This window comes from Crocuta crocuta, unplaced genomic scaffold, assembly GCF_008692635.1.
Source record: "Crocuta crocuta isolate KB4526 unplaced genomic scaffold, BGI_CrCroc_1.0 scaffold64, whole genome shotgun sequence".
Lineage (NCBI taxonomy): Eukaryota > Metazoa > Chordata > Mammalia > Carnivora > Hyaenidae > Crocuta > Crocuta crocuta.
The window spans coordinates 7,284,120-7,307,916 of NW_027530640.1; the positions used below are offsets into that span (position 1 = coordinate 7,284,120).

The window sequence follows — 23,797 nt, forward strand, 5'->3', positions numbered from 1 at the left end:
ATCAGCCCTTTTCCTCTAAGAGGCACCTCATTGGCATAAACTCAGATAAGATTGAAAGGGGGCTTCCTTATCATAAACTCAGGTATGGGGGTGCCTGGCTGGCTGAGTCAGTAGAGCATGCAACTCTTGATCTTGTGGTTCTAAGTGTGAGCCACACATTGGGTGTAGAGACTATCTAAAAATAAAATCTTTTAGCAGCACCTAGGTGGCTCATTTGGTTAAGCATCTGACTCTTGATTTTGGCTCAGGTCATGATCTCACAGTTCATGAGTTGAAACCCTGAATTAAGCTTCGTGGTTTTACAGAGCCTGCTTGGGATTCTCTCTCCCCCTCTCTCTCTGCCCCTCCCATGCTCACTTGCATGCACACTCTCTCTCCTCCTCTCTCAAAATAAATAAATAAACTTTAAAAAAATATTTTATTTTTGCAATTAAAATTTTTTTTTTTACTTTTTTAATGTTTTATTTATTTCTGAGAGAGAGACAGAGAGACAGAGCGTGTGAGCAGGGGAGGGTCAGAGAAAGAGGGAGACATAGAATCTGAAACAGGCTCCAGGCTCTGAGCTAGATGTCAGCACAGAGCCTGACGTGGGGCTCGAACCCACAAACTGTGAGATCATGACCTGAGCCAAAGTCAGATGCTTAACTGACTGAGCCACCCAGGTGACCCAAATTTAAAAAATTTTTAATGTTCATTTATTTTTGAAAGAGAGCGAGATAGTGTGTGTGCAAGGTAGGAGCAGAGAGAGAGGGAGACAGAGAATCCAAAACAGGCTCCAGGCTCTGAGCTGTCAGCATAGACTCTGACATGGGGTTCAAACCCAGAAACAGTGAGACCATGACCTGAGCTGAAGTCAGACGCCCAACTAACTGAGCCACCCATGTGCCTCTAAAACATCTTTTAAAAAATAATAAACAAACAAACTCAGGTATGTTTGTAAGGAGCTTATGAATAACAAAAGATGTTCTTCTCACCCTTATCAGTCAGGAAATTATAAGGGTTTTAGGATCTCTGTACCAGGAACAGGTGTTGAAGGCAAAATATACATATTTCTTATATCACAATATCACAAAGAGCAAATTAAACCCAAAATAAACAGGGGAAAAAAAACAAAAAAGATAAATCAATAAATCATAAATCAATAAAATAGGGAAAAGCAATAGAAATAATCAAGGAAACCAAAACTGGTTCTTTGAAAAAATTACTAAAATTGATAAACTTGTAGCTAGACCTAGACTTATCAAAGAGAGAGAGAAAGAGAGGGAAAACACAAATCACCAATACAATAAATGATAAAGTGGACATCATCATAGATCTTACCAATTTAAATCTTTCTAAAAAATTTCTTTAATGTTTATTTATATTTGAGAGAGACAGAGAAAGAGAGGATGAGCAGGGGGAGGACAGAGAGAGAAGAAGACACAGTATCTGAAGCAGGCTCCAAGCTCTGAGCTCTAAGCATAAAGCCAGATGCAGGGTTCAGACTCACAAACCACGAGATCATTACCTGACTGAAATCGGCTGCTTAACCAACTGAGCCACCCAGTCGGCCCAGATCTTCATTTAAAAGTGATAACAAGAGAAAGATAACAAATGATATTATGTCAGTAGAATCAGCAACTTTTTAAAAACTGTTTATTTATTCTTGAGAGAGAGAGAATGTACACAAGCAGGGAAGGGGCAGGAGAGAGGGAGACACAGAATCCAAAACAGGCTCCAGGCTCTGAACTGTCAGCAAAGTGCCCAACGCAGGGCTCAGACCCATGAGTGGTGAGATCATGGAAGTTGAACACTTGACCAACTGAGTCACCCAGGCACCCCAATAAAATCAGCAACTTTGATGAAACGAATAAATTCTTTGAAGTAGGTAAATTACCAAAATTGATACAAAGAGAAATAATGGGTGTGGATATCCTTTAAATAAATTGAAGGAAATTGAATCTGTATATGAAAATATTTCCACAAAGGAAATTCCAGGCCTTGATGGCCTCCCTGATGTTTCTTTTTTTTTTTTAAGTTTATTTTAATTTATTTTTGAGAAAGATACAGAGAGCAAGCAGCAGAGGAGCAGAGAGAAGACACAGATTTCAAAGCATGCTCCATACTACCAGCACAGAGCCCAACACGGGGCTCAAACCCATGAATTGTGAGATCATGACCTGAGGCGAAATCAAGAGTCCAACGCTTAACTGCACTAAGCCACCCAGGCGCTCCTTCCCTGGTGTTTCTAACAAACATTTAAGGAGAAAATAAAATCAATCCTACACAAATTCTTTCAGAAAACAGAGGAAGAGAGAACACTTCCCAACTCATTTATAAAGCAATGTAACATTGACACCAAAACCAAACAAGTACAATATAAGAAAAAAAGGACTAAAATCCCTCATTAACATAAATGCCAAAATCCTTAATAAAATATTAACCAACCAAATCCAAAACAAAACATAAAAGGGATCAAGTGAAATTAAAAAAATTTTTTTTTAATGTTCATTTATTTTCGCGTGCAAGAGTGTGAAACAGGGAGGGGCAGAGAGACACACAGAATCCGAAGCAAGCTCAAGGCTGTCATCACAGAGCCTGATGTGGAACTCAAACCCACAAACTGTGAGATCATGACCTAAGCTGAAGTCAGATGCTTAACTGACTGAGCCACCCAGGTGCCCCTCAAGTGAAATTTAATCCTAGGAATGTAAGGTTGATTTCACAGTGAAACATTAATTAATAGAATTCACATTAGCATAATAAAGAAAGAAAATCCTAAGAACATCTCTGTTGATATGGGAAAACCATTTAACAAAATTTAATATCTATTTGAGCAAAGAGAAAGGGAAGCAACCTTCTTCAGTGTAATAAAAGTCATCTACATAAAACCCATAACTAACATCATACTTAATGGGAAAAAGCTGAAGGTTTTCCCTCCAGTACAGGAAAAAAAGCAAGGATATCCATCCACTCTCAATGTTTCTGTTCAACATCATTACATGTCCTAGTACTCAGTGCAATAAGGCAAGAAAAAGTAATAAAAGGCATAAATATTGGAAAGAAATAAGTAAGACTATCTTTGGCTGTAGACGTTACAATTGCCTATCTGGGCAATCTTACGAAATATAGAATATAGAAAAAAGAAGGAAGAAAGGAAGGAACAAATGAAAGAAGGAAACCTACCAGAATAAATTAAGTGAATTTAGCAAAGTCTCAGAATACAAGATAAATTTTAAAAAACAAATTGTAATTCTGTATATTAGCAAAACCAACTGGAAGATGATATTTAAAAACAATACCATTTATAATGCATCAAAAAACAAAACTCATAGAAATACATTTAATGAATGATGTATAATATTGGCACAAAATATTACAGATGGAATTTGAAGAAGATCTAAATAAATGGAGAGTTTATACTCATGTATTGGGAGACTTAATATTATTAAGATACCAATTTTCCTCAAATTGATGTACAGATTTAACACAATCTCAATTAAAATCCAAGAAGACATTTTTTGTACAAGTTGAATCCTTTGATGTTGATGTAGGATCAACAAATATACAAATGCAACAGGTAAGAGGCAGACTTCTCTCTGTTGAACTACAGGAAACAACTCAATTTCCCTGGAGGAAAGGAGTTGCCAAAAGTAACAGGAATTCTGTTAGAAAAGTATATTATGTATAATAATCTCAGGTATTAATTCCAATCAAACTTAAAATAAGATAAAAAGAAGGGCCCCTGGGTGGCTCAGTTAGTCAAGTGTCCTGCTTTTGGTTTTGGCTCAGGTCATGGTTCATGAGTTCCAGCCCTGCTCTGGGCTCACGGAACCTGCGTGGAATTCTCTCTCTCCCTCTCTCCCTTTGCCCCTCTCTCACTCGCTCTCTCTGTCTCTCTCTCAAAATAAATAAATAAACTTAAAAATAATTAAAATAAGATAAAAAGACATTACAATATTGTAACAAGGAAATTATGTTACCTTTGTTTTTCACGTCTATTTAATAAATACCAAATCAGGTAAAGCCCTGGTAAAATCCCAGATAATCCCATTTTACTATTGTTGTTGTTATTGTTTTAAGAAGAGAACAATCGACCCCCGTTCCCCCACAGCTTTCTCCCTGTGACGGGGGGCAGCTGAGGGGAAGCAGGGGCACATTCTGCCTCCACGGAGCCCCTGTATATAACCTGGAGTGTGTTACCTTCAGACCTTTTCACTTGTACTTTATGCAAAATGGCTCATGTGAGGGCTATAAGCTGGAGGGTAGCGCAGGCCTTGGGCCACAGGGAGAGGTGCCTGTGGAGTAGGGGGAGTTCATGCCCCTTTTTTCCCCAGAGGGGCTGGACTCAGGTTAGTTTGGGATGGGGGATCCTGCACTTTGCCACAGGCATGGGGAGGGTTCTCTCCCCACCCCCTCTGCCCTCCCAACTTGGGTTGTACTTTCTAAGANCACCTTTTCACTTGTACTTTATGCAAAATGGCTCATGTGAGGGCTACAAGCTGGAGGGTAGCGCAGGCCTTGGGCCACAGGGAGAGGTGCCTGTGGAGTAGGGGGAGTTCATGCACCCCTTTTTTCCCCAGAGGGGCTGGACTCAGGTTAGTTTGGGATGGGGGATCCTGCACTTTGCCACAGGCATGGGGAGGGTTCTCTCCCCACCCCCTCTGCCCTCCCAACTTGGGTTGTACTTTCTAAGAAGGTGATTCCCCCTACGCTTATCCCCATCCCCAGAACAAAACATGTGGATCATGTGCAATATTTCTTACTGTGCCGAGAAGCCGAAATGACCGAAATTAAAGCTGTTTAACACACACACACAAAAGAAGAGAACAATCGAGAATTTTAGTGGTGTACCTCTTCTGCATTGTACCTAATTTATTTTATGGAATAGAAAGAGTCTGTACCACATAAAAGACACTAACTACCCGATGGAACGAGAAAACTGGAAGAGTGCTGAGATTTGTTCAAATGGAGAAAAGGATTATTAACTAAGTGGAATTTAAATGAAAGCAAAACAAAAAAAGAATAAAAGAATTTAAATAACGCTTGAATATTAAATAATCTTCAGATATTTTATAAATATTATGTTTTTACAGCTAAAAACGTACTTTTAATCATGTAAGGGGAAGAACAGCCTTTAAAACAATAGGTCAGATATTTCATTAAGAACTCACTTCAGGAAGCCCAAGCATTCTAGGAAATAAAAGACACTTCAGGTTATGTGACTAGCAGAGGGCAAAGGTCAGTATATGTATAGAGTGTGTCGTATGACAGGATGTGTTACCTACTCAGTAACCATGGCAAGTAAAGAAGCAGGCAGAGAGGAGACTTCATAATTCTAAACCAATAGATTTCTTAGAAGAAAATAAAACAGTGAATCGTTTGCTAAAAACAAAGATGGATGATGCTAATGCAAGATGCATGGCTGTCTTAATAGCTCATGTTACATTTCTATTGTACATAAAACAAGAGGAGACTTGCCAATTTGTATTTTTAAGATTTAAGAGACACTACCAGAAAACAAATCTGTTCCTCTTCCAATTCTTCCCCTTAAAATGGCCATCTCCACCCTAAAATCAGAAACCAAGCCAGTAAGAACCGGAAATAAATTAAATATATGCTGCCAAAACCTTGATTGTATTAATGTTAAGTTATATGTAATAATAATAGTAATAAACTATTAATGATAAACATGCTGGTCAGCCCAGAAGATTTGCTTCAATGCTTTCCTCAATTTCCATCCTCTTAAGTGACCTTCATGATATATTTAAATGCTGTTCCAGAACGTTTAGTGTGGATCCAAATCCATATTTTATGCTTATCAAGTATAACTGTTTGCTCAGAAATATTTGGTGCTGCCAGACATTGGGATCTCGTTTTAGTACACAATTAGAAACTTTTCCTTCTATAGTTATAAAGTTCTAAACCAAAGCTAAGAATGACCATTAATTATACATGACTAAGACAATAGGCCATCAAATAAAATTATGTGACTTAATGTAAGTTAGAATGTACCAGTTGGGCAATTTCTATAAATTAGTGTTTAAATTAAGAAAAAATGAATAATTTAAAGATTAATAAATTTTTAAAAATTTAGGGGAATATACACATAAGTACACAGGATTTATATGTCTGTAGAATTCTCTAGTCAGCTTTTTTATGAATGTAATATTAATAAAAAGGATTTTTTTTAACCAATGATTCTAGGACTCCCTGAATTTTCAGCTCTGCATTTTCTACTCTACATCTGGCAGGTTCTTCTTCCTTTCAGTTTGTGCATTTCCTATATTCTAAAAAGCAAATAGAAACAGGACCTTAATTGAGGAAATGGTAAGTCTTTGGCTAAGGAAATATAGCCAGAGGTAAGTACTTGTACTTTGCACCTGGGGTTTGTTTTATACGGGAGACTATTTAACAAAGTATTCCTCATGATCATCATGAAACAGAACTGAAGGTGGCTTTTGTATGGACTCTTTTCTCTCTTGTCTAACTCATCAGCAGTAATTTAAGGTTTCTCTTAGATTATGTTGTCTATTCAATATAGGTATGTTGATACATATATATGTATATCAATATGTACACTAATTCAGCATTTAAGATGCCTGAAAGAGTTGCATGTACAACTGGGAAGCACATGGATCTGACTAGATAATTCAAAACCAAGTCAATGGCATAGCCAAGAACAGAACAAGAAAGTTGCTATATCCTATCTTGCATTTTAAAAAACAATTCGTATTCTCTTGTGCTCTAAAATTATAAACTACCAATTCAAACTTTAGGACAGTTTCTTAACTCTGACATTAACGTATTAAAAGTGTTTGGACTAGCCTTATATGCAATTTCACTCTTCAGAAATGCATGTGAATGGGCAGCATGAATAAACTACAGCCATCACTGATTACTTCTCTAATAACTATAACTGTTTCAAGGTCACTCTCAAGAAGGTCGACTTTTAAGCAGTTGTACACCACATGAGCAAGAAGGGATTTTACCTTCCTATTTATTTATGTATTTTTAAATGAAAGAACTGTCTTAAGAGTTCCTTTCTTCCTGCATTGGAATATAATTTTAGTTCTAGAGGCTCTCATGGGACAGTGGGATAAATACACTAGGCACGTTACTAGGAGCCTAATACACAACTCAGGAGCCTAATTTAGTTAGTCATTTGAGGAATGTGCAAAGGGTGTGCTGCTCAACATGCTACAATATCAGTAAGTCACTCATGTTTAAAACTTTAAGGTCACCTTATTACTTTCTACGATGAACTAAAAAATGGCCATTAATGCCTTTCTTGTTCTATCTAGAAAATAGCTCTCTTTTGCAAAGTGGATTCTGGAGTTCTTAACAAGTTCTAAGCCAAAAATAAGGCTTAAGCATCACTTCGATGATATATCTAACAGTATTTGATAACTCTTTATTTTTTCATGTTTGTATTTATTTGTGAGAGAGAGAGGGAGAGACAGCGTGAGCAGGGGAGGGAGGGAGAGAGGGAGTTACAGAATCTGAAGCAGGCTCCAGGCTCTGAGCTAGCTGTCAGCACCGAGCCTGACGCAGGGCTCGAACTTGATAGCTCTTTAATCCAAATGATGTAGAGATTGAATAGACTTGGTGAAAATACCTTCTTATATTGTTTCAAACTCTATTTTACTAATTTCTTCAAATTTCCTTAATTAAGTATGTGCTAATTTCATTGTGAAGTAAAAAAATATAATCAATTTATAACATAAGAAACTGATATAAAGAAGTTGATTAACCTTACAAACACATAGCATAGAAGGCCATTTCTATGAGCACAATCCCCTTATCTAAAAGAATACCTTTAGAGAGTATGCATTTGGATACTGAAGATCTTTAAGATTTACAAATAAAATTCAAGACTCTCTCTGGTGGGGAGGGGTTGGGACATTTCAACAATATTATATGATAGCAAGCTGAGGACAAATCTTTGTGAAAATAGAACTAGTGGTGGAAAGCAAACAGGAAGAGAAAGGGAAAACAGGAAGAAAGGGGCCTAATATCACAAAATACACATAGAATACATGATATTTTCCCTGAGTACTATATAGTCTAATCACTCAACATTCAAACGAGGGCTGCTATGCCCCTCTGGAAAACAGTGTGGAGGTTCCTCAGGAAACTAACAATAGAACTCCCCTATGACCCAGCAATAGCACTGCTAGGAATTTACCCAAGGGTACNTGTTATTTTAAGAGAATAGAAATCTGCTCTTCAGGCTCAAAGATTACAGAATTTTGAATGTTTATATAACTTTTAGCAATAACTAAATTTACATACCAAGTCAAGGGTTCCAAACAGCACTCCTTACTAAAACTATAAACAAAAAAGTTTTACCTCTTGTTTTTCTTGATTTTTATCCATATTATGTAAAGTTGGTATTTTAGATGAATCTGTTTTCTTTGATTCCCTCTTCAGCACTTTTATCTGTTTAACTTTTACAAAAATATATGCAACAATGACAATTTGTTATTCCTACCTTAAAATTTTACTTTCCTTTTTAAGAGTTTCAAATAGAAATTCTGATATCCACTAAAGTCAGTTTCTCAGTATATTAAAATACAACTTAATAAATCTTCAGTTGTAATGATAAAACATGCCAATTATAAATGATTTGTTTTATAACTTTACAGATAGCCTACCAGGTATTAAAATATGACATTTAGTTTTTAAATTCTGCATATAACTGTTAAGTGGGTCAGATAATTGCTCTTGAATTATATTCTTCAAGTACTAGATTCTCAAGTACTATATTCTTGCTATTATATTAACTTTTCACAAGGTGTCACTGTTCTTCAAAGAAACAAAACATTTACTCTGCAAAAAAAAAAAGCATGTTTCATTTTAAGAGCTCAAAACATGTTATAAATCTTAATCTAGTATACCTTTGGATGCCAAAAGCATCTATATCATTCCTGCTATTATAGGGGAAAAAATCATGGAGAAACAAAGGAAACTGATTTACTCCAGGTCATATATGGAACCAAAACCACTTTCCTCAAATACTGTACTAACATTTCAACAAGACTGAGCTACTGAAAAATGTGTCTTTTAAAGTTTTCTTAATCCTTCTTTAAAAGTATCTCCTTTAAGTCTTACCTCTTGACTATGAGAAAAAAAATTCTCATCAGCTGAAAATATTTTTCACAGAAATCTATTTTCTATCGAAATTACATTATAAATGTAAGTTATCTTACCAAAAAAAAAGGTCTTGTAAATGATAACATCTGGAAATTTGTAAAGCTGTGCAACAAATATTTACCTTCCATTCCTTTCATCTCCTTGGACTGTAGTGTGAAACGCAGTTCTGGAAAATGAAATTCCTTCCTGTCAGATCTGGAAAAATTCATCTTTCTTTTGTTTCCATTTGCCATTTGGTCACTTTGACCTGTTTGCTCATTAAACATACTCTTCTCCATTTGGCTCTAAACAAACAAATAAGTAAGAGTTAATTTGAAAAAAGATGTATAACTTTGAGCCATAGGCCTAAAATTGCTAGCCATCTGGAAGGTAATAAGATAGTCATAAAAGGTCTACATTTGCAAGGTTATTTAATAATTAAGGAGTAGAATATAATCCCATTAAACACATAAATAGATCGAATCCCAATAAAAGTTTCATGAAGCAGACTTTTTAAAATATATTGGATAATTTGAGAATAATAGTGTTGATCATGAGAACCATAATCTTAACTTTTAATTTATAATACTATTCATTGTACTCTGACTTTGACAAATTGCTTCAGTTCATTTTATTAATAATTTATTTTCCATTTATAAAATGATGTACTCTGGACACAGGGAAAACCCAAAGGAAAAAAATTTCTTGAGAACCCAGAACTCTATAAAATTTTTTGTGGTACCTATTTGTGCTCATTTGGCAACAGATGACAGAAAATCTGCTAAGTGAATGAACAGTCTACCACAACGTAATGTGTAATATCCCCCTGAGTGAATATATATTAATGTGCTTAATGACTCGCTTGCTCTTACATAGCTTTGTGTTGCTTCAATTTATTATTATTATAAATAACATTATACTTCAATTTTTAATAAGCTACTCCCTATATTTTTTAATGTTTATTTATATTTGAGAGAGAGAGAGGGTGTGTGAACAGGGGAGGGGCAGAGAGGGAGGAAGACACAGAATCCAAAGCAGGCTCCAGGCTCTGAGCTGCCAGCACAGAGCCTGATATGGGGCTCGAACTCATGAATGGCAAGATTGTGACCTGAGTCGAAGTTGGACGTTTAACCGACTGAACCACCTAGGCACCCCACTGATTATATTTTTCTAGTGAAAAATTTGATGTGTCTATTTAGTAATTGCCTATAATCTAAAATATTAAAAACATTTTGGGGAGAGTAAAAGACCAAAAAATCTTGTGACTTTTTTTTTTTTAAGTAACCTCTACACCCAACATAGGGCTCAAATTCATGACCCTGGTGATCAAGAGTCACATGCTCTTCTGATTGAGGTACCCAGGCACCCCAAGTCTTGTGACATTTAAGGGTGAAAATCTTAACTTTTTTTGGTGCAAGTCACAAATTAAATACACAAATCAAATTATAAGAAATTAACCAAAACTGTGAAAGCACTAAGGAAATGATGGCCTATTTTCATCTCTAGAGGGGGGAAAAAGCTAAAAGCATATTTTTTTAAATGTTGGAGCCCTAAAGATATAATAAAAGGCTTTAATGGGGAGGGACTCAAGTATAAAGTTAAAAGATGCCATGTTTTAATGACTAGGTTCTTGCCTTACTTGAGTGGGACCTGCGTCCTCTTGCTTGCTATTAGACACAACCTGTCCAACAGACTGTGAAGAAGTACGTCTCTTTTTCGCTCTTTCAGTCAACCTATTATTTAAAAATGAAGGCGAAGTTATTAGAACTCCCCAGAAGTACTTCTGTTTTAGCTTCAGTAATGAAGTGATACCACAGCAGTCTATAGTTTGCATACTGAGTGCCAAAATGCAATTGCCATTGTGTAAGTGCCAACTGCTCTAAGTAGATGGAAACAGAGCAGAGAACAACTTGCTCATGGCTAACATCAGTGGTGACAACCATGTTGTAGGGTCACTCCAGCCGGCCTACTTGGTCCCTTGTATTTGTTCTAAATCCAGATCTCTCAACTAGTGGTTTCTGAATTTCTGAGCTTGCTGTCCAAGGCTGGCTTACAACCACAGTTATTGCAACTAGGGCGTTGGGGTCCTCTCAAGAACAAACGGGCTCTTTCTGTCTGTAGACTGCTGTACCTTTGGACTGACACAGAAACGTCCACTGGCCCACCTCTGCAGACCAATGAGCATCACAACTTATAGCCCAAACCAGTCTGCTAGTATGGGCTTGGGATGCTGTACCTAGTCTCCTTCCTAATCCAGATTCATGGTAGTTTCCCTAAATTTAAAGAATTTTTTAAATTATTTTATTTTAGAGAGAGAGTACAGGAGCATGAGAGAGGACAGAGGGAGAAAGAGAGTGAGAGAGGGAGGGAGAGAGAGAGGGGGCGGGAGAGAATCCTAAGCAGGCTCCACACTCAGTACAGAGCCTGATGCAGAGCTCAATCCCATGACCCTGAGATCGTGACCTGAGCCGAAATCAAGAGTTGGACATCCAACCAACTGAGCCACCTAGGTGCCCTGCCCTAAATTTAAAACTAGCCCTGATTCCTTACTAAATAGACCCTTGCTATACATCACACTGCCCTTGATTAACCAGACTTATGGTACCAGTCTTTCAATTTGTAGCAGTAGCTAAATCTGGCTCAATATGTTGTTTTCCTCCCCAAATAGTTATTTCAAAGACTATTTGACTATAAACAATTATTTTTAACTGTTCTTTCTCCATTTAGAAAATATGCTATAATACAGAAAAAAATGCTTACTTTGTTATACCAAGGCACATCAATTCTAGAACCTAGGCCATATCACCTTTTTCTTCTTTAAATGAGAAGAAATTATTCTGAGGGTCTTTTTTTTTAAAAAAGCAGGGTTTTTCCAAAAGGCATTAGTGAAAAATTAAACATCTATACAGGCAAGAAAAGTTAATTTATTCTATGGTGTTCCTAAGAAACACTCAATAATGGCCTATTATTATAATTTCAATATATCCTCAAATTCAGTTTATATACAGACACCATGAACTTGATTCCTTGAAATGCCTTTATACAGGAACATTGTATCACTTGGGTTCATTTCCTTCTGTCTTTTTTCTGTCACAACTCACCTTGAATTGCGGTGGGAAACATCTGAATTGGGATTTGAAGCCACCAAGTTTCTGCTAGCTAGATTGATAGGTGGCATCATCATACTACCTCCAGCATGTGGATCATCTTTCATTCCATTAGCGTTAGTGCCGGGATTGACAGGGGTTGGTAGTTCCTTGATTATAGGGGTTGTGTCTTGAGACACAGTATGAGCATTTCCAGTTGCATCCTTTTGACAATGTCCACCTTCACACTCTGTCTTTTTTGATTCTAAGATATCTCCTTTTCCTCCTTTGACTTTAATAATGCTGACTTTGATCTCCTTGGGCTTTTTCTCTTTTTCCATTTCCTGGAATAGGAAACATCCAAACATCCAAAATGCGAGTCAGAAGAACAGTTATTTTTATCATTAGAGTGCAACCTATAATACAGTTGTACAGGCCAGAAAGAGAATAGTGTTTACCTTTCCCAAAACTGGAGTACTTGGCAGTGTATTGGTAGACGTTGTTTTTCTTTCATTTTTTTTAAGTTCATTTTCTTTAGAATTCTCTTTTGGCTTTATGAATGAATTGACTTTTGCTTCTTGTAGTAATTTAGCTCTCAGTTCTGGTATGAATCTGATAAAACAAGCAATTATCAGCCAATAATCTTTTATTTATATAAAGTATTTTATCCTTAATGGGCCAGTTAATCAATTAATTTATATACCAGCTACAGCATAAATAAGTTATCAAAAATTCATTTGTGCCAAGAGATAGTACAATATTTATTTAATACAAATTGCTTCCTGGTAAAGACAAATCTTCCAAAAATTTTGGCATGGGATTTACTATATAAAACTTTTACAAAATGGATTTATATGAATTATATTTCTCTTATGATGCAAATTTTACTCAATAAAATTATTTTTTTTAATTTTTATAAATATATTCTTTCCAAGAAAAACCCAAGCCATTTTATCCTTTTTGTGGTTCTTTAAAGTAATAGTACTTAAAAGATGAACTAATTAGCTCCTGAAATCTTACTCTAGAGAAATATTTTTAGTATAAAATGTAACAGAATACATCAGTATTGAAAGGAGATCATCTTGGTTTTAGTTTGATTTTTTTATATTACTTATTTTTTAATAAAAAAATCCATTTATATGGCTCAAAATTCAAAAGGCTGTGCTGAAAAGTCTCCTTCCTACCCTGCCCCTGAGTTGTACAGTTCCCCACCCTGAAGCAGGTATTATTATCACTTTGAGGAAATTTTATTTTATTTATTTTTTTAAGTGTCTCTACATACAGGTGGGGCTTGAACTCACCCCCCTTGATCAAAAGTCACATGTTCCACCAACTGAGCCAGCCAGGTGTCCCCTAGTTTGTGGACATTTTAAAATACCATTCCATGAGTAAATTCTTCCCTAGTTTAGCCCAATCTTGCCAGGGCTGTGCAGGGCACATGTCTAGTAAAGGGGAGTGTGAAGAGATGAAGAAAATAAACAGTGTGATTCATTTGGCTGAATAGGAAACTGTCATACTTCTGTCAAAACTCCTTTGCACTGCAGAAGGTTCTGTGAAAGGAAGAGATCACTTATCAAAGGGAAAGGCCTTCCCCAAACATTTTCTGAGAATTCAATCATTGGAATTCAAGAACTTTCATCGCATCATGCTAAAATCCTAGTATGTTAAGTACCCAAGAGAATCAACTTGGTCTATGGAGAAGTGATATGAAGCAATTTTTTAATTCAATAACTGGCACTTTCTTCATCAATGGATTTTCAATATATCTTCTTTAAATTTTTTGTTTTATATTAAAATTCTTAAAATGCTTAAAGTTCTAAGTATTCTAAAGGATTCTCTCTTCTTTGCCTCTCTTCTTACACCTGAAAGGTGTAGTTCCTGGAACTTTCCATGCCTAATCTTTTTTTTTTTTATGCTTTATTTATTTCTGAGAGAGAGAGAGAGACTGCGTGAGTAGGGGAGGGTCAGAGAGAGAGGGAGACACAGAATCTGAAACAGGCTCCAGGCTCTGAGCTGTCAGCACAGAGCCCGACGTGGGGCTCAAACCCAACAACCGTGAGATCATGACCTGCACTGAAGTTGAACGCTTAACTGACTGAGCCACCCAGGTGCACCTTCCATGCCTAATCTTAAATCCATCACATTTTCAAATGATGTCTGTATTTTCTGACCTTACATCCAAAGATCAAGTGAATGACTACGCAATTAAATTAAAAAAAATCTTCTTTCAAAGCTCAAATAGAAAATTGTGGCTTTTTTTTTTAAAGAAATACAGTTGATTTATAAATCTACACTGTGATTATATATTACATATATAATATTGGACACAGAAGGGCTAAAGGCATGGTCCCTATGTTCCAGGAACTTCCACTTTGGTAAGGATGACAGCCACTGCAATAGAGAATAAATAAGGCAGAGGAAAAAAATCATTTGGGAAGTAAATGCCAACTATAACATATAGATCAGAGAAGCTGTCAGAAGAGGAAACCAGACTATTCTGAGTCAGAGGTCCAAATGGGAATAGAGTTAAACAGTACTGGTTGTTTATTTACTACCTTCTGGTCTATGGTTGACATTGAAAATGTGTATAAAGAGCTTGGCACACTGCCTAGGACATAGCAACTGCAATGAATGTTAACTACAATTATTTTTATTAGACTTTTCATCATAACACCTGTATGCCTACCATGTACCTAGTCAATAGAGGGAATCAGTAAAGTTTTTCTTAAATTGAATTTTGTGTGTGTGTAACATTAACCTATGCAGCAATTTTCATGCTAGTAAAATTTCCTAAAACAAAACACTATAAAGTCCACACTCACTCAACATGCTTACTTTTCTATAAATCCATCTCTAGTAAAATACTCATGATGCAAAAGATCAGTAGATGATGTCCTCTCAGCAGGATCAATTTGTAAACAAGCCTAGAAAATGAAAAAAAGATTCTAACGTTAAGAAAGTTCCTAACAGGGCTCTATATGGTAAATCTTAAACTTACTTGACATATGTAGAAGTTACTAATTACCTAGAGCTAAAAAGGTGCTTAAAGAGATGGAATTAGACCTTAGGAATTTCTGACAGTGAGTTTTGACCATTTATTTCCCTAAGAAATCTGTACTTATAAAGCATTATTACGGGTTAAATGTCCTATGATTCTAGCCAAAACAGAAGTTAGTTTGTTACTAACTGGAATTAGCAAACTACAGCTGGAATTAGCAAAAATTAATTAGTTCTTTTTGATCCTCTTATCAGCACTGTAAGGTAAAAAGTTCATAGATTATTATTTCCCTTTTCAGAGCTAGAAGCATAATTAGTGATTTACTATACGAAGATTTTAACTCATATCGTCTGAATCCTAATCCAGGGCTCTTTCTACGGCATAATACAACTTCACAAACATTCAACTCCCCAAATCTTTCAATAATCCATTATGAGAACAGCTCTTTTCTTTTACCCTATCCTGAAAATATTTCAACTGAATAGAGATTTAAAAAAACAAAACAAAAACAGGTGGTAGAATTAAGAGTTTTAAAAATAAGTTGAGGGGCGCCTGGATAGCTAGGTTGGTTGGGAATCCGACTTCGGCTCCAGTCATGATCTTATGGTTCATGGGTTTGAGCCTCGCATCAGGATCTGTGCTGACAGCTCAGAGCCTGGAGCCTGCTTCAGATTCTGTGCCTACCTCTCTCTCTGTCCCTCTCCTGCTCACACACTCTCTCTCTTATAAATATTTTTTAAAAAATTTAAAAAATCATTTTGAAATAAGTCGAACATAATAAATTTATATATAGTTGTAAATAGAAGATATTTTTAACCAAAATATTAAAGATAGAATTTGAATAAAATTCATTCGCATTATAACTTTCACTCCTCCTTTAAAAGAAAGCAAAGCATAATAATAATTGCTAAGTTTTATTGATGTTTACTGTGTGCCACACAACACTACCTAGCCTTTTCCTATTACTCGATCCCATCAGCAACCCTACAAGGTACATATTATTATCATTCCCATTATACAGATAAGGAGACTGAGGCCTAGAGAAATAAGTTTGTCTAAGATCTAACAAATAAAAGGAAAATTAAAATCCAGAAAATACAAGGTAATTGAATATAATATTACCTTTTGGTTTATGTCCACATATGTATGTTTAAAGTGATTCATGAAAAAGTTGTAAAGATCTGCTATACAACAATATGGATACAGCTAACAGTGCTATGCTATACATTTTGAAATTTGGTAGAGGGTAGATTCCATATGTGTTTTTTACCATAATAAAAATATATTGAATCACAAAGCAAAACTGAATTCATCATCCACTTTACGAGGTGGGAATACCCATACCATTAAAACTGCAAAATATGTACTTATTTAAGAATATAATAGTAATCCATCAATAAAACTTATTAAGAAAAATGTTAAAAAGTCTGCCCAAGCCATAGCCTACTGGAGGTAGACTAAATTAGTACTTCTCCATATAATATAATTAGAAAATTTAAATCCATGACCTAGTTTGGAAAATGTAAAATATGATACTTTGAGAAAGAGACTGGCAATTCCTTTAAAAAATCAAACATACACATACCTTAAACCCACCCACCATTCCACTCTTAGATATTTACTCAAGAGAATAAAAATATACATCAACACAAAGCCATGTACATGAATGTTCATAGCAATTTTATTTGTAGCAGCCAAAAATAGGAAACAACCCCAAAGAGGGGAATAGATTATTTTTTGTTACAGGTCCATACAACGGACTACTACTCAGCGATTAAAAGGAATCAACTACTGATACACACAAAGACATGAATGAATCTCTAAATCATAATATTGAGTTAAAGGGTACACACTATGTAATTCCATGTGTATATGCTCTAGTAAATGTAAACTAATCTACAGTGACAGAAAGCAGCTCAGAGGTTGTCTGAGAACGGAAATGGTGGGAAAGATGGATTGAAAAAAGACAAGAGGACATTGTAGAGGGTAATGGAAATGTTACATATCTCGATTGTGGTGGTGGTTTCACAGGTGGATATACCTTTCAAAACTCATCAAGTTGCACATTTTAAGCATGTATAGTTTACTGTACAAAATTATACCCCAGTAGAGTTGTTTACAAAATTTAAATCTAGGAAATGATACATGCTTTGCCCAAATATAAAGATGTATTTTAAAGTTGCAATAATTGGGGCACCTGACTGGCTCAGTCGGTGGAGCATGTGACTCTTGATCTCAGGGTTCTGAGTTCAAGCCATATGTTGAGTATAGACATTACTAAAAAATAAAACATAAAATAAAAGTGAGAAGGAGTAATTAAAAACAAAAATTAAGTTACAAGAATCAATGAATCTGGTACTTACACTAGAATAAAAATGGAAATCAATGAAATAGAAATAGACCCAAGCATGTATAAGCATTTTGTCTATGATAAATGTGGCATGCCAAGTCACAGGATTATTCAAGTTGAAGAAAACTATTTATAACATATATGACAAAGACTAATATGCTTATAATTTTACAAATCTATATGAAAAAAGATAGTCTAATTGACAAATAGTTTAATCATTCTTAAATATTGTTTATTTATATTATTTCTTTATATTTATATTATATTATACACAACCAATTTTTAATTATTTACAACTAATTTTTAATCATTTATGGCCAATTAATATCGTATTATATTAATAAGAAAGGTAAAATATTCAACCTTTCCTGTAATTATATAACTGCAACTAAAATATAGATGCTATTTTAAACTTATTAAATTTACAATTACTTTGGAATGCCTGGTTGCCTCAGTCAGTGGAGTATGTGACCCTTGATCTTGAGGTTAAGAGTTTGAGTCCCACATTGGTTGTAGAGGTTACTTTTAAAAATTAGGCAAATAGGGGCACGTTGGTGCCTCAGTCAGTTGAGTGTCAGACTCTTGATTTTGGCTCAGGTCATGATCCCAGGATTGTGAGATCAAGATCCATGTTGGGCTCCACACTGGGTATGGAACCAGTTTAAGATTCTCTCTCCTTCTGTCTTTGCCCCTCCCCTGGCTCATGCTTTCTCTCTCTTAAACATTTTTTAAACAATAAAAAATGGGCAAATACTTTAAAAATTGTAATATCCAATGTTAGATTGAGAGTGGAAATTTATATACAATGCTACTTGGGAGTACTTGAGTATAAATCAGTGAAACTTTTCTGGGGGAAAAAATAGGAAAGTATATCAAAAATTCTGAAAAAGTGTAAACCCTGTGGCCCACTAATCACAATTCTAGGAATTTATGCTAAAAAAATAATAAAGTAAGTTCAAAAAGACATATTAAAAGATGTTCACTAGGCCACCTGGGTGGCTCAGTCACTTGAGCGTCCTACTGTTGATTTCAGCTCAGGTTATAATCTCATGGGTTCATGGAACCTAGTCCCACCCTGAAGCCTGCTTGGGACTCTCTCTCTTCCTCTCTCTCTGCCTCTCCCCTGCTCATACTTTCTCTTAAGGTAAATAAATACATATTTCCAAATAAATAAATAAAACATATTCACTAAAATATCTTTACCGATAGTGAGGGAGAAAACCTGAAAACATTCAGAATTGTAAGCTCAGTTAAAGTACAGTATAGTCAGACAATGGAATACTATGTAACCACTGAAAACTATGATACAGTTCCATATTTACTGACATGGTGACATAACAAACAGGTCACATAACAGTGTGTGAAGTATGACATCTTTTAAAAAGCATACATTTCTATGCATAAATTTGGTTGACAAAAGCCTAGAAGGTTATAAATCAAAGTATCAACAGTAATTTTTCCAGATTGTGGGAAAATCTTAACTTCTCCTTTTTGTTTATCCTGTATTTTCTACTTTTTTCTACAATCATTATGCATTCTTTGCAGAATGAAAACTATGATATAAAAAATAAATTCAATTGAAAATATAGTAAACAAATCTAATTCTTACTAAACTCTAGTTCTCTCCAGATACAATGAAATCATTTTTTCCTTTAAGAATAGTCTTTAGATGTTACATATCATATGGTTAGCAAGTTTACCTAAATAACAACACCAACAATATTAATATTTGTTAATGTTAATACCATTAATATTAACATTTGTTGATAGCTTATCGAAGGCCCTATGCTCAGAACATTTTCACCATTACCGCACTTAATTCTCTAGCCCCAGAAAATGAAGACTGTTAATGTTGTTTTACAGCCCAGTAAACTGGGGCACAAAGATTAAGTGACTTTCCAAGGTTACAGAGCTAATTAGTGACAGAGCTGAGTTTTAGGCTATGTGATTCCAGAGCCCCTTCTGATAAACACTACACCATATCTGCTTTGAAATTTGGGTAACCACTTTTTTTTAAAGGGCTATACATCAGAAATAAGATACCTCAGTTGACCTGGGAAAGGAAATTGGCTGGATAGAAAAAATAAATAGAAGCAGATTTACTTTCCATAGTAAATTCTCTTACTTTTTAAATTTTGCACTATGTATACTGGCATATTTGTTGCCTAGCTTAAAATAAAATTTAAATTTTAAAATAATCAGAATGTGCTGTACAGCATAATGTTTTTGTTTTCTGAAAATTCAGGATGAATTTACAAAATTAAAACTGCAGGTGTCAATGCCTTGCAGATATCTTAGGATACCAGTGTACAAGGAACAGATCCCTAACTTGGGTAGACTGGCTGTTAAAAGGTGGCAATAAACATGGTAAGTCCTTTGGATTTTTCCAGTTTATCCCTAATTGGGATAAACTGGGACGCCTGGGTGGCTCTGTCAGTTAAGCTTCTAACTTCGGCTCAGGTCATGATCTCACAGTTTGTGGGTTCAAGCCCCGTGTCAGGCTCTGTGCTGACAGCTCAGAGCCTGGAGCCTATTTCAGATTCTGTGTCTCCCTCTCTCTCTCTGACCCTCCCCCACTTGTGCTCTGTCTTTCTCTGTCTCTCAAAAATAAATAAAATGTAGAAAAAAATTCTTAAAACTGGGATAAACTAAAAATAATGGACAAGATTATCCTAGGGAGCTTTCAGTTTTATAGTCTATGAATTTTAATTTCTCTGAACTAAAGACATAAAGACAAAGGAATATAGTAACTGTTAACAGATAACATTACGAATCCTTTTGGAATTTCATTAAAATAATATCCTAAGACCATTATAACTTATGCAAATTTCCCAAAAATATCCTTAAATCTTAACATACATGAACTATATCTGCCAACAATCCATTTAGCTTTGGGTATTTTTTTCTTGCATCTTTGGGGTGTTCAACTTGAGGAAGGACCACCCCAGCAAAAATGGGACTCTTGGAAAAGATATTCTGTAAATGAGGTGTCAAATTGCCTGGAAAGAAAAAAATATACGAATATAAGGAAATTAATCTAAAATCAAAATAAACAAATTGCTATGTGGTCTGCATTAAATTACTAAAAAGGGAGAATAACAATTATGTTCCTTTAATTTTTTAAGGTTGAACAAGGCACTCTCCGAATACAGCATAGAAATTCGTAAGTTTCCCCAGTAATCTGTTGATAGCATGTAGGCAGTAGAAAATTTTAAACCATCAGGCTCGTTTTCACTTTCCCAGTTATAAGACATAATATATGATGCTATCAGGAAAAGCATAAACTTTTACATATTTCCATATGGGTGTCAAAACAGTTTAACTCACAAGTGTTCATAAGCAAAGCCTTACTCAAAACAGCTAAAATATCCAAATTATTTAGAAACAAATATTGCAAAGAAGAAACAAGGCTATGGAGAATTGGTAGAATGGAAAGAACTATAAACAGGAGTGGAGAAAGCTACGTTCTAGTGCCAGTTTTGCTATAACTAGTTTGTGACCTTGGGCAAATCTTTTTCCTTTCTATGCCTCAGTTTCCTCACGTGTAAAAGGACAAAAGTAATCCCAACATCTCTAGGGTTTTTTCTAACATTAATCTAAGAGCCAGAACTTTAAAGATGACCCCCAAAAATATGATGCTTTAAGACCCTGAACTGTATCTTTAATTAATATTTATCCAGATTTCATGATTTTTATAGGTGCTCACAGTACCTTCCTCATGATCCTGTAATTACAAGTTTATCTATAGCTTCTCTACCACAAAAGGGGCTCCTCAAGCTCCTCATTCAGAAATATATAAAAATAAATAAATCATTGAAACTCCATGAGCAAGGCTAACCATCAAAATATTTGTGTAGTCAAGGCAGATCATCATAATTCAGCTCTCATCAAGTATATTTTTAATTTTCTTTAAAAATCATTTAATAAAATTTAATGTTTATTTATTTTTGAAAGAGAAACAGAGACAGAGTGCGAGCAGCGGAAGGACAGAGAGAAAGACACAGAATCTGAAACAGGCTCCAGGCTCTGAGCTGTTACCAGTCACCACAGACCCCGCCGCAGGACTTGAACTCACATACTGTGAGATCATGACCTGAGCCCAAGTCAGACACTTAACCAACCTACTGAGCCACCAAGGCACCAGTCATCAAATGTATTTTTGAATAACTTATTTAGCTACCTGGTTATCTATCGTGGCTTAGGAAAAAAAAAAGTTTTCTCAGTAAGTAACTTTTTATCTCTAAGTTCTTTAAAAAGACATCTAAATCAACTCTATTATTTAAAAGTCCTCTTTCAGAGATGCAAATATTTGTAGAAGCCAAAACTTTAGATCAACTTTCAGACAATTTGAAGTAGGTTCCTACTGTACTATTTTTCTTAGTATCAACCATTAGCAAATGTCTTAGCTACTTGCATCCTAGCAAAGAAAATATTATTTACAAAAACAGAGAAGAGTTTTCTATCTTCTTTACCAGCCCAGGGCATCCACTTGCTGCCATCTATCAAAACAATATGCTTCATGAGGCACCTGGGTGGCTTAGTCGGTTAAGCGTCCGACTTTCACTTAGGTCATGATCTCGCAGTTCGTGGGTTCGGGCCCCGCGTTGGGCTCTGTGCTGACTGCCAGCTCAGAGCCTGGAGCCTGTTTCAGTCTGTGACTCCCTCTCTCTCTGACCCTCCCCTGCTCACGCTGTCTCTCTCTCTCTCCTAGAAATAAATAAAACATTAAAAAAAAAAAAACAACAATATGATTCCCTGTTCTTATAAAGGAAAAATAGAAGTTGAAAATCAAGAAGGAGAGATCTGGCAATATCTATTTCAGGCACTTAACAGTATGTTCCAGTAGTACCTACCTACTTTTGAAACAATTTTATGAAGTAAATCCAAATCAGAGCTGCTAGGAAGATAGGGATTTCCAGTGGCCATCTCAATGATCATACAACCTAAAGCCCAGATATCTACAGGTCTGAAACAACAAGGATGAGTTGCTTTTTCACGGAGAAATATATGCCTTTTCTAAAAAAATTTTTTTAAATAAAGTTGTAGTGAAAGAAAAAAAGAATGGTTAAGTGGTATCACTTACAAATTTTCACCTTAGTATCATATGCCAACTTTAAGATATATATTAAAAATTATCACATTTTATTAATAATGTTAAATAGCTTTTATTTAAACCACATGAGAAGCCATGTAGTAGTCCAGATGAAAAGTAATTATAATTCTAAAATTGTTTCAAATACTTTTATAAGGACAGTATGGTAAATGGTTTATTAATTAGAAAAATTGAATACCAAAAGCATCTTGTTTTTTAAAGAATATAATTTAAAAGCCTTAAATATTTTACCATTTACATTTACTTATCTTAAGGGGTTGAGTCATCCATAATTCCAACATTTTTCCAATTAATCAGGTTTTGTTTTTTAAGTTTATTTATTTATTTTGAGCAAGACAGTGCAAGCAGGGGGAGGGGGCAGAGAGAGAGAAGAGAGAATCCCAAGCAGGGTCTAGGGGCTCCATCCTACAAACTGTGAGGTCACGACCTGAGCTGAGATCAAGAGTTTGACACTTAACCAAATAAGCCACCCAGGTGCCCTCAACATAACCAGTTTTTAAAAGGTAGTTTATTCTATTAGGACTTTTAAATAGATAAAAAGCAGCCCAATCTCACATTCTGAAGAAATATAAATACTACCATGGGGGGGGTGTGTGGGTGGCTCAGTCAGTGGCCGACTTCAGCTCAGGTCATGGTCTTGTGGTTCATGAGTTCAAGCCCTGCATTGGACTCTGTGCTGACAGCTCAGAGACTGAAGCCTGCTTTGGATTCTGTGTGTGTGTCTCTCTCTCTGCCCCTTCTCCACTCATACCCTGTCTCTCTGTCTCAAAAATAAAAACTAAAAAAACACTACAGTGAGGTATATCTTTCTCTGATTCAATTGATTAAAATTATAAGATTCAACTGCTGTATTGGTGAAGCTACAGAAAATGAATACTCCCATGTACTGTTTTGGGAATGTAATATACTTCTTTGAAGGGAAAATTGGCAAAAGTTACCAAAATAAAAAATGTACACTCTTTTCCGGCACCTGGGTAGCTCAGGTGGTTAAGCAATTGACTCTTGATTTCAGTTCAGGTCTTGATTTCATGGTTGTGAGATCAAGCCCCACATTGAGGTCTACACTGGGCATGGAGCCTACTTGAGATTCTCACTCTCCTTCTGCACCCCCCCCCCATCCCCGATCCTTCTCTCTC

General features: G+C 35.5%; 1 protein-coding gene across 10 annotated transcripts in view; it reads right to left on the reverse strand.

Annotated features, from left to right (window-relative positions):
* The window catches only part of CDKL3 (cyclin dependent kinase like 3), a 118,082-nt gene that overhangs the window by 53,816 nt on the left and 40,469 nt on the right, over positions 1 to 23,797 (reverse strand). For 6 of the 10 annotated variants that reach the window (XR_013336184.1, XR_013336188.1, XR_013336183.1 and 3 more), the window contains 8 exons: positions 22,402 to 22,514; positions 20,408 to 20,547; positions 15,036 to 15,124; positions 12,659 to 12,812; positions 12,216 to 12,544; positions 10,754 to 10,847; positions 9,257 to 9,419; positions 8,332 to 8,429 (listed from right to left, as the gene is read on the reverse strand). Coding sequence is in view for 3 of the 10 variants with exons in the window: in XM_077768922.1 (XP_077625048.1) it covers positions 8,332 to 8,429; positions 9,257 to 9,419; positions 10,754 to 10,847; positions 12,216 to 12,544; positions 12,659 to 12,812; positions 15,036 to 15,124; positions 20,408 to 20,547; positions 22,402 to 22,514 (1,180 nt within the window). In the remaining 7 variants the exon portion in view is untranslated. Of the gene's footprint in view, positions 1 to 5,493; positions 5,550 to 8,331; positions 8,430 to 9,256; positions 9,420 to 10,753; positions 10,848 to 12,215; positions 12,545 to 12,658; positions 12,813 to 15,035; positions 15,125 to 20,407; positions 20,548 to 22,401; positions 22,515 to 23,797 lie in introns of all 10 variants that reach the window. The other 4 variants (XR_013336185.1, XM_077768923.1, XM_077768921.1 and 1 more) reach the window with 3 other exon arrangements.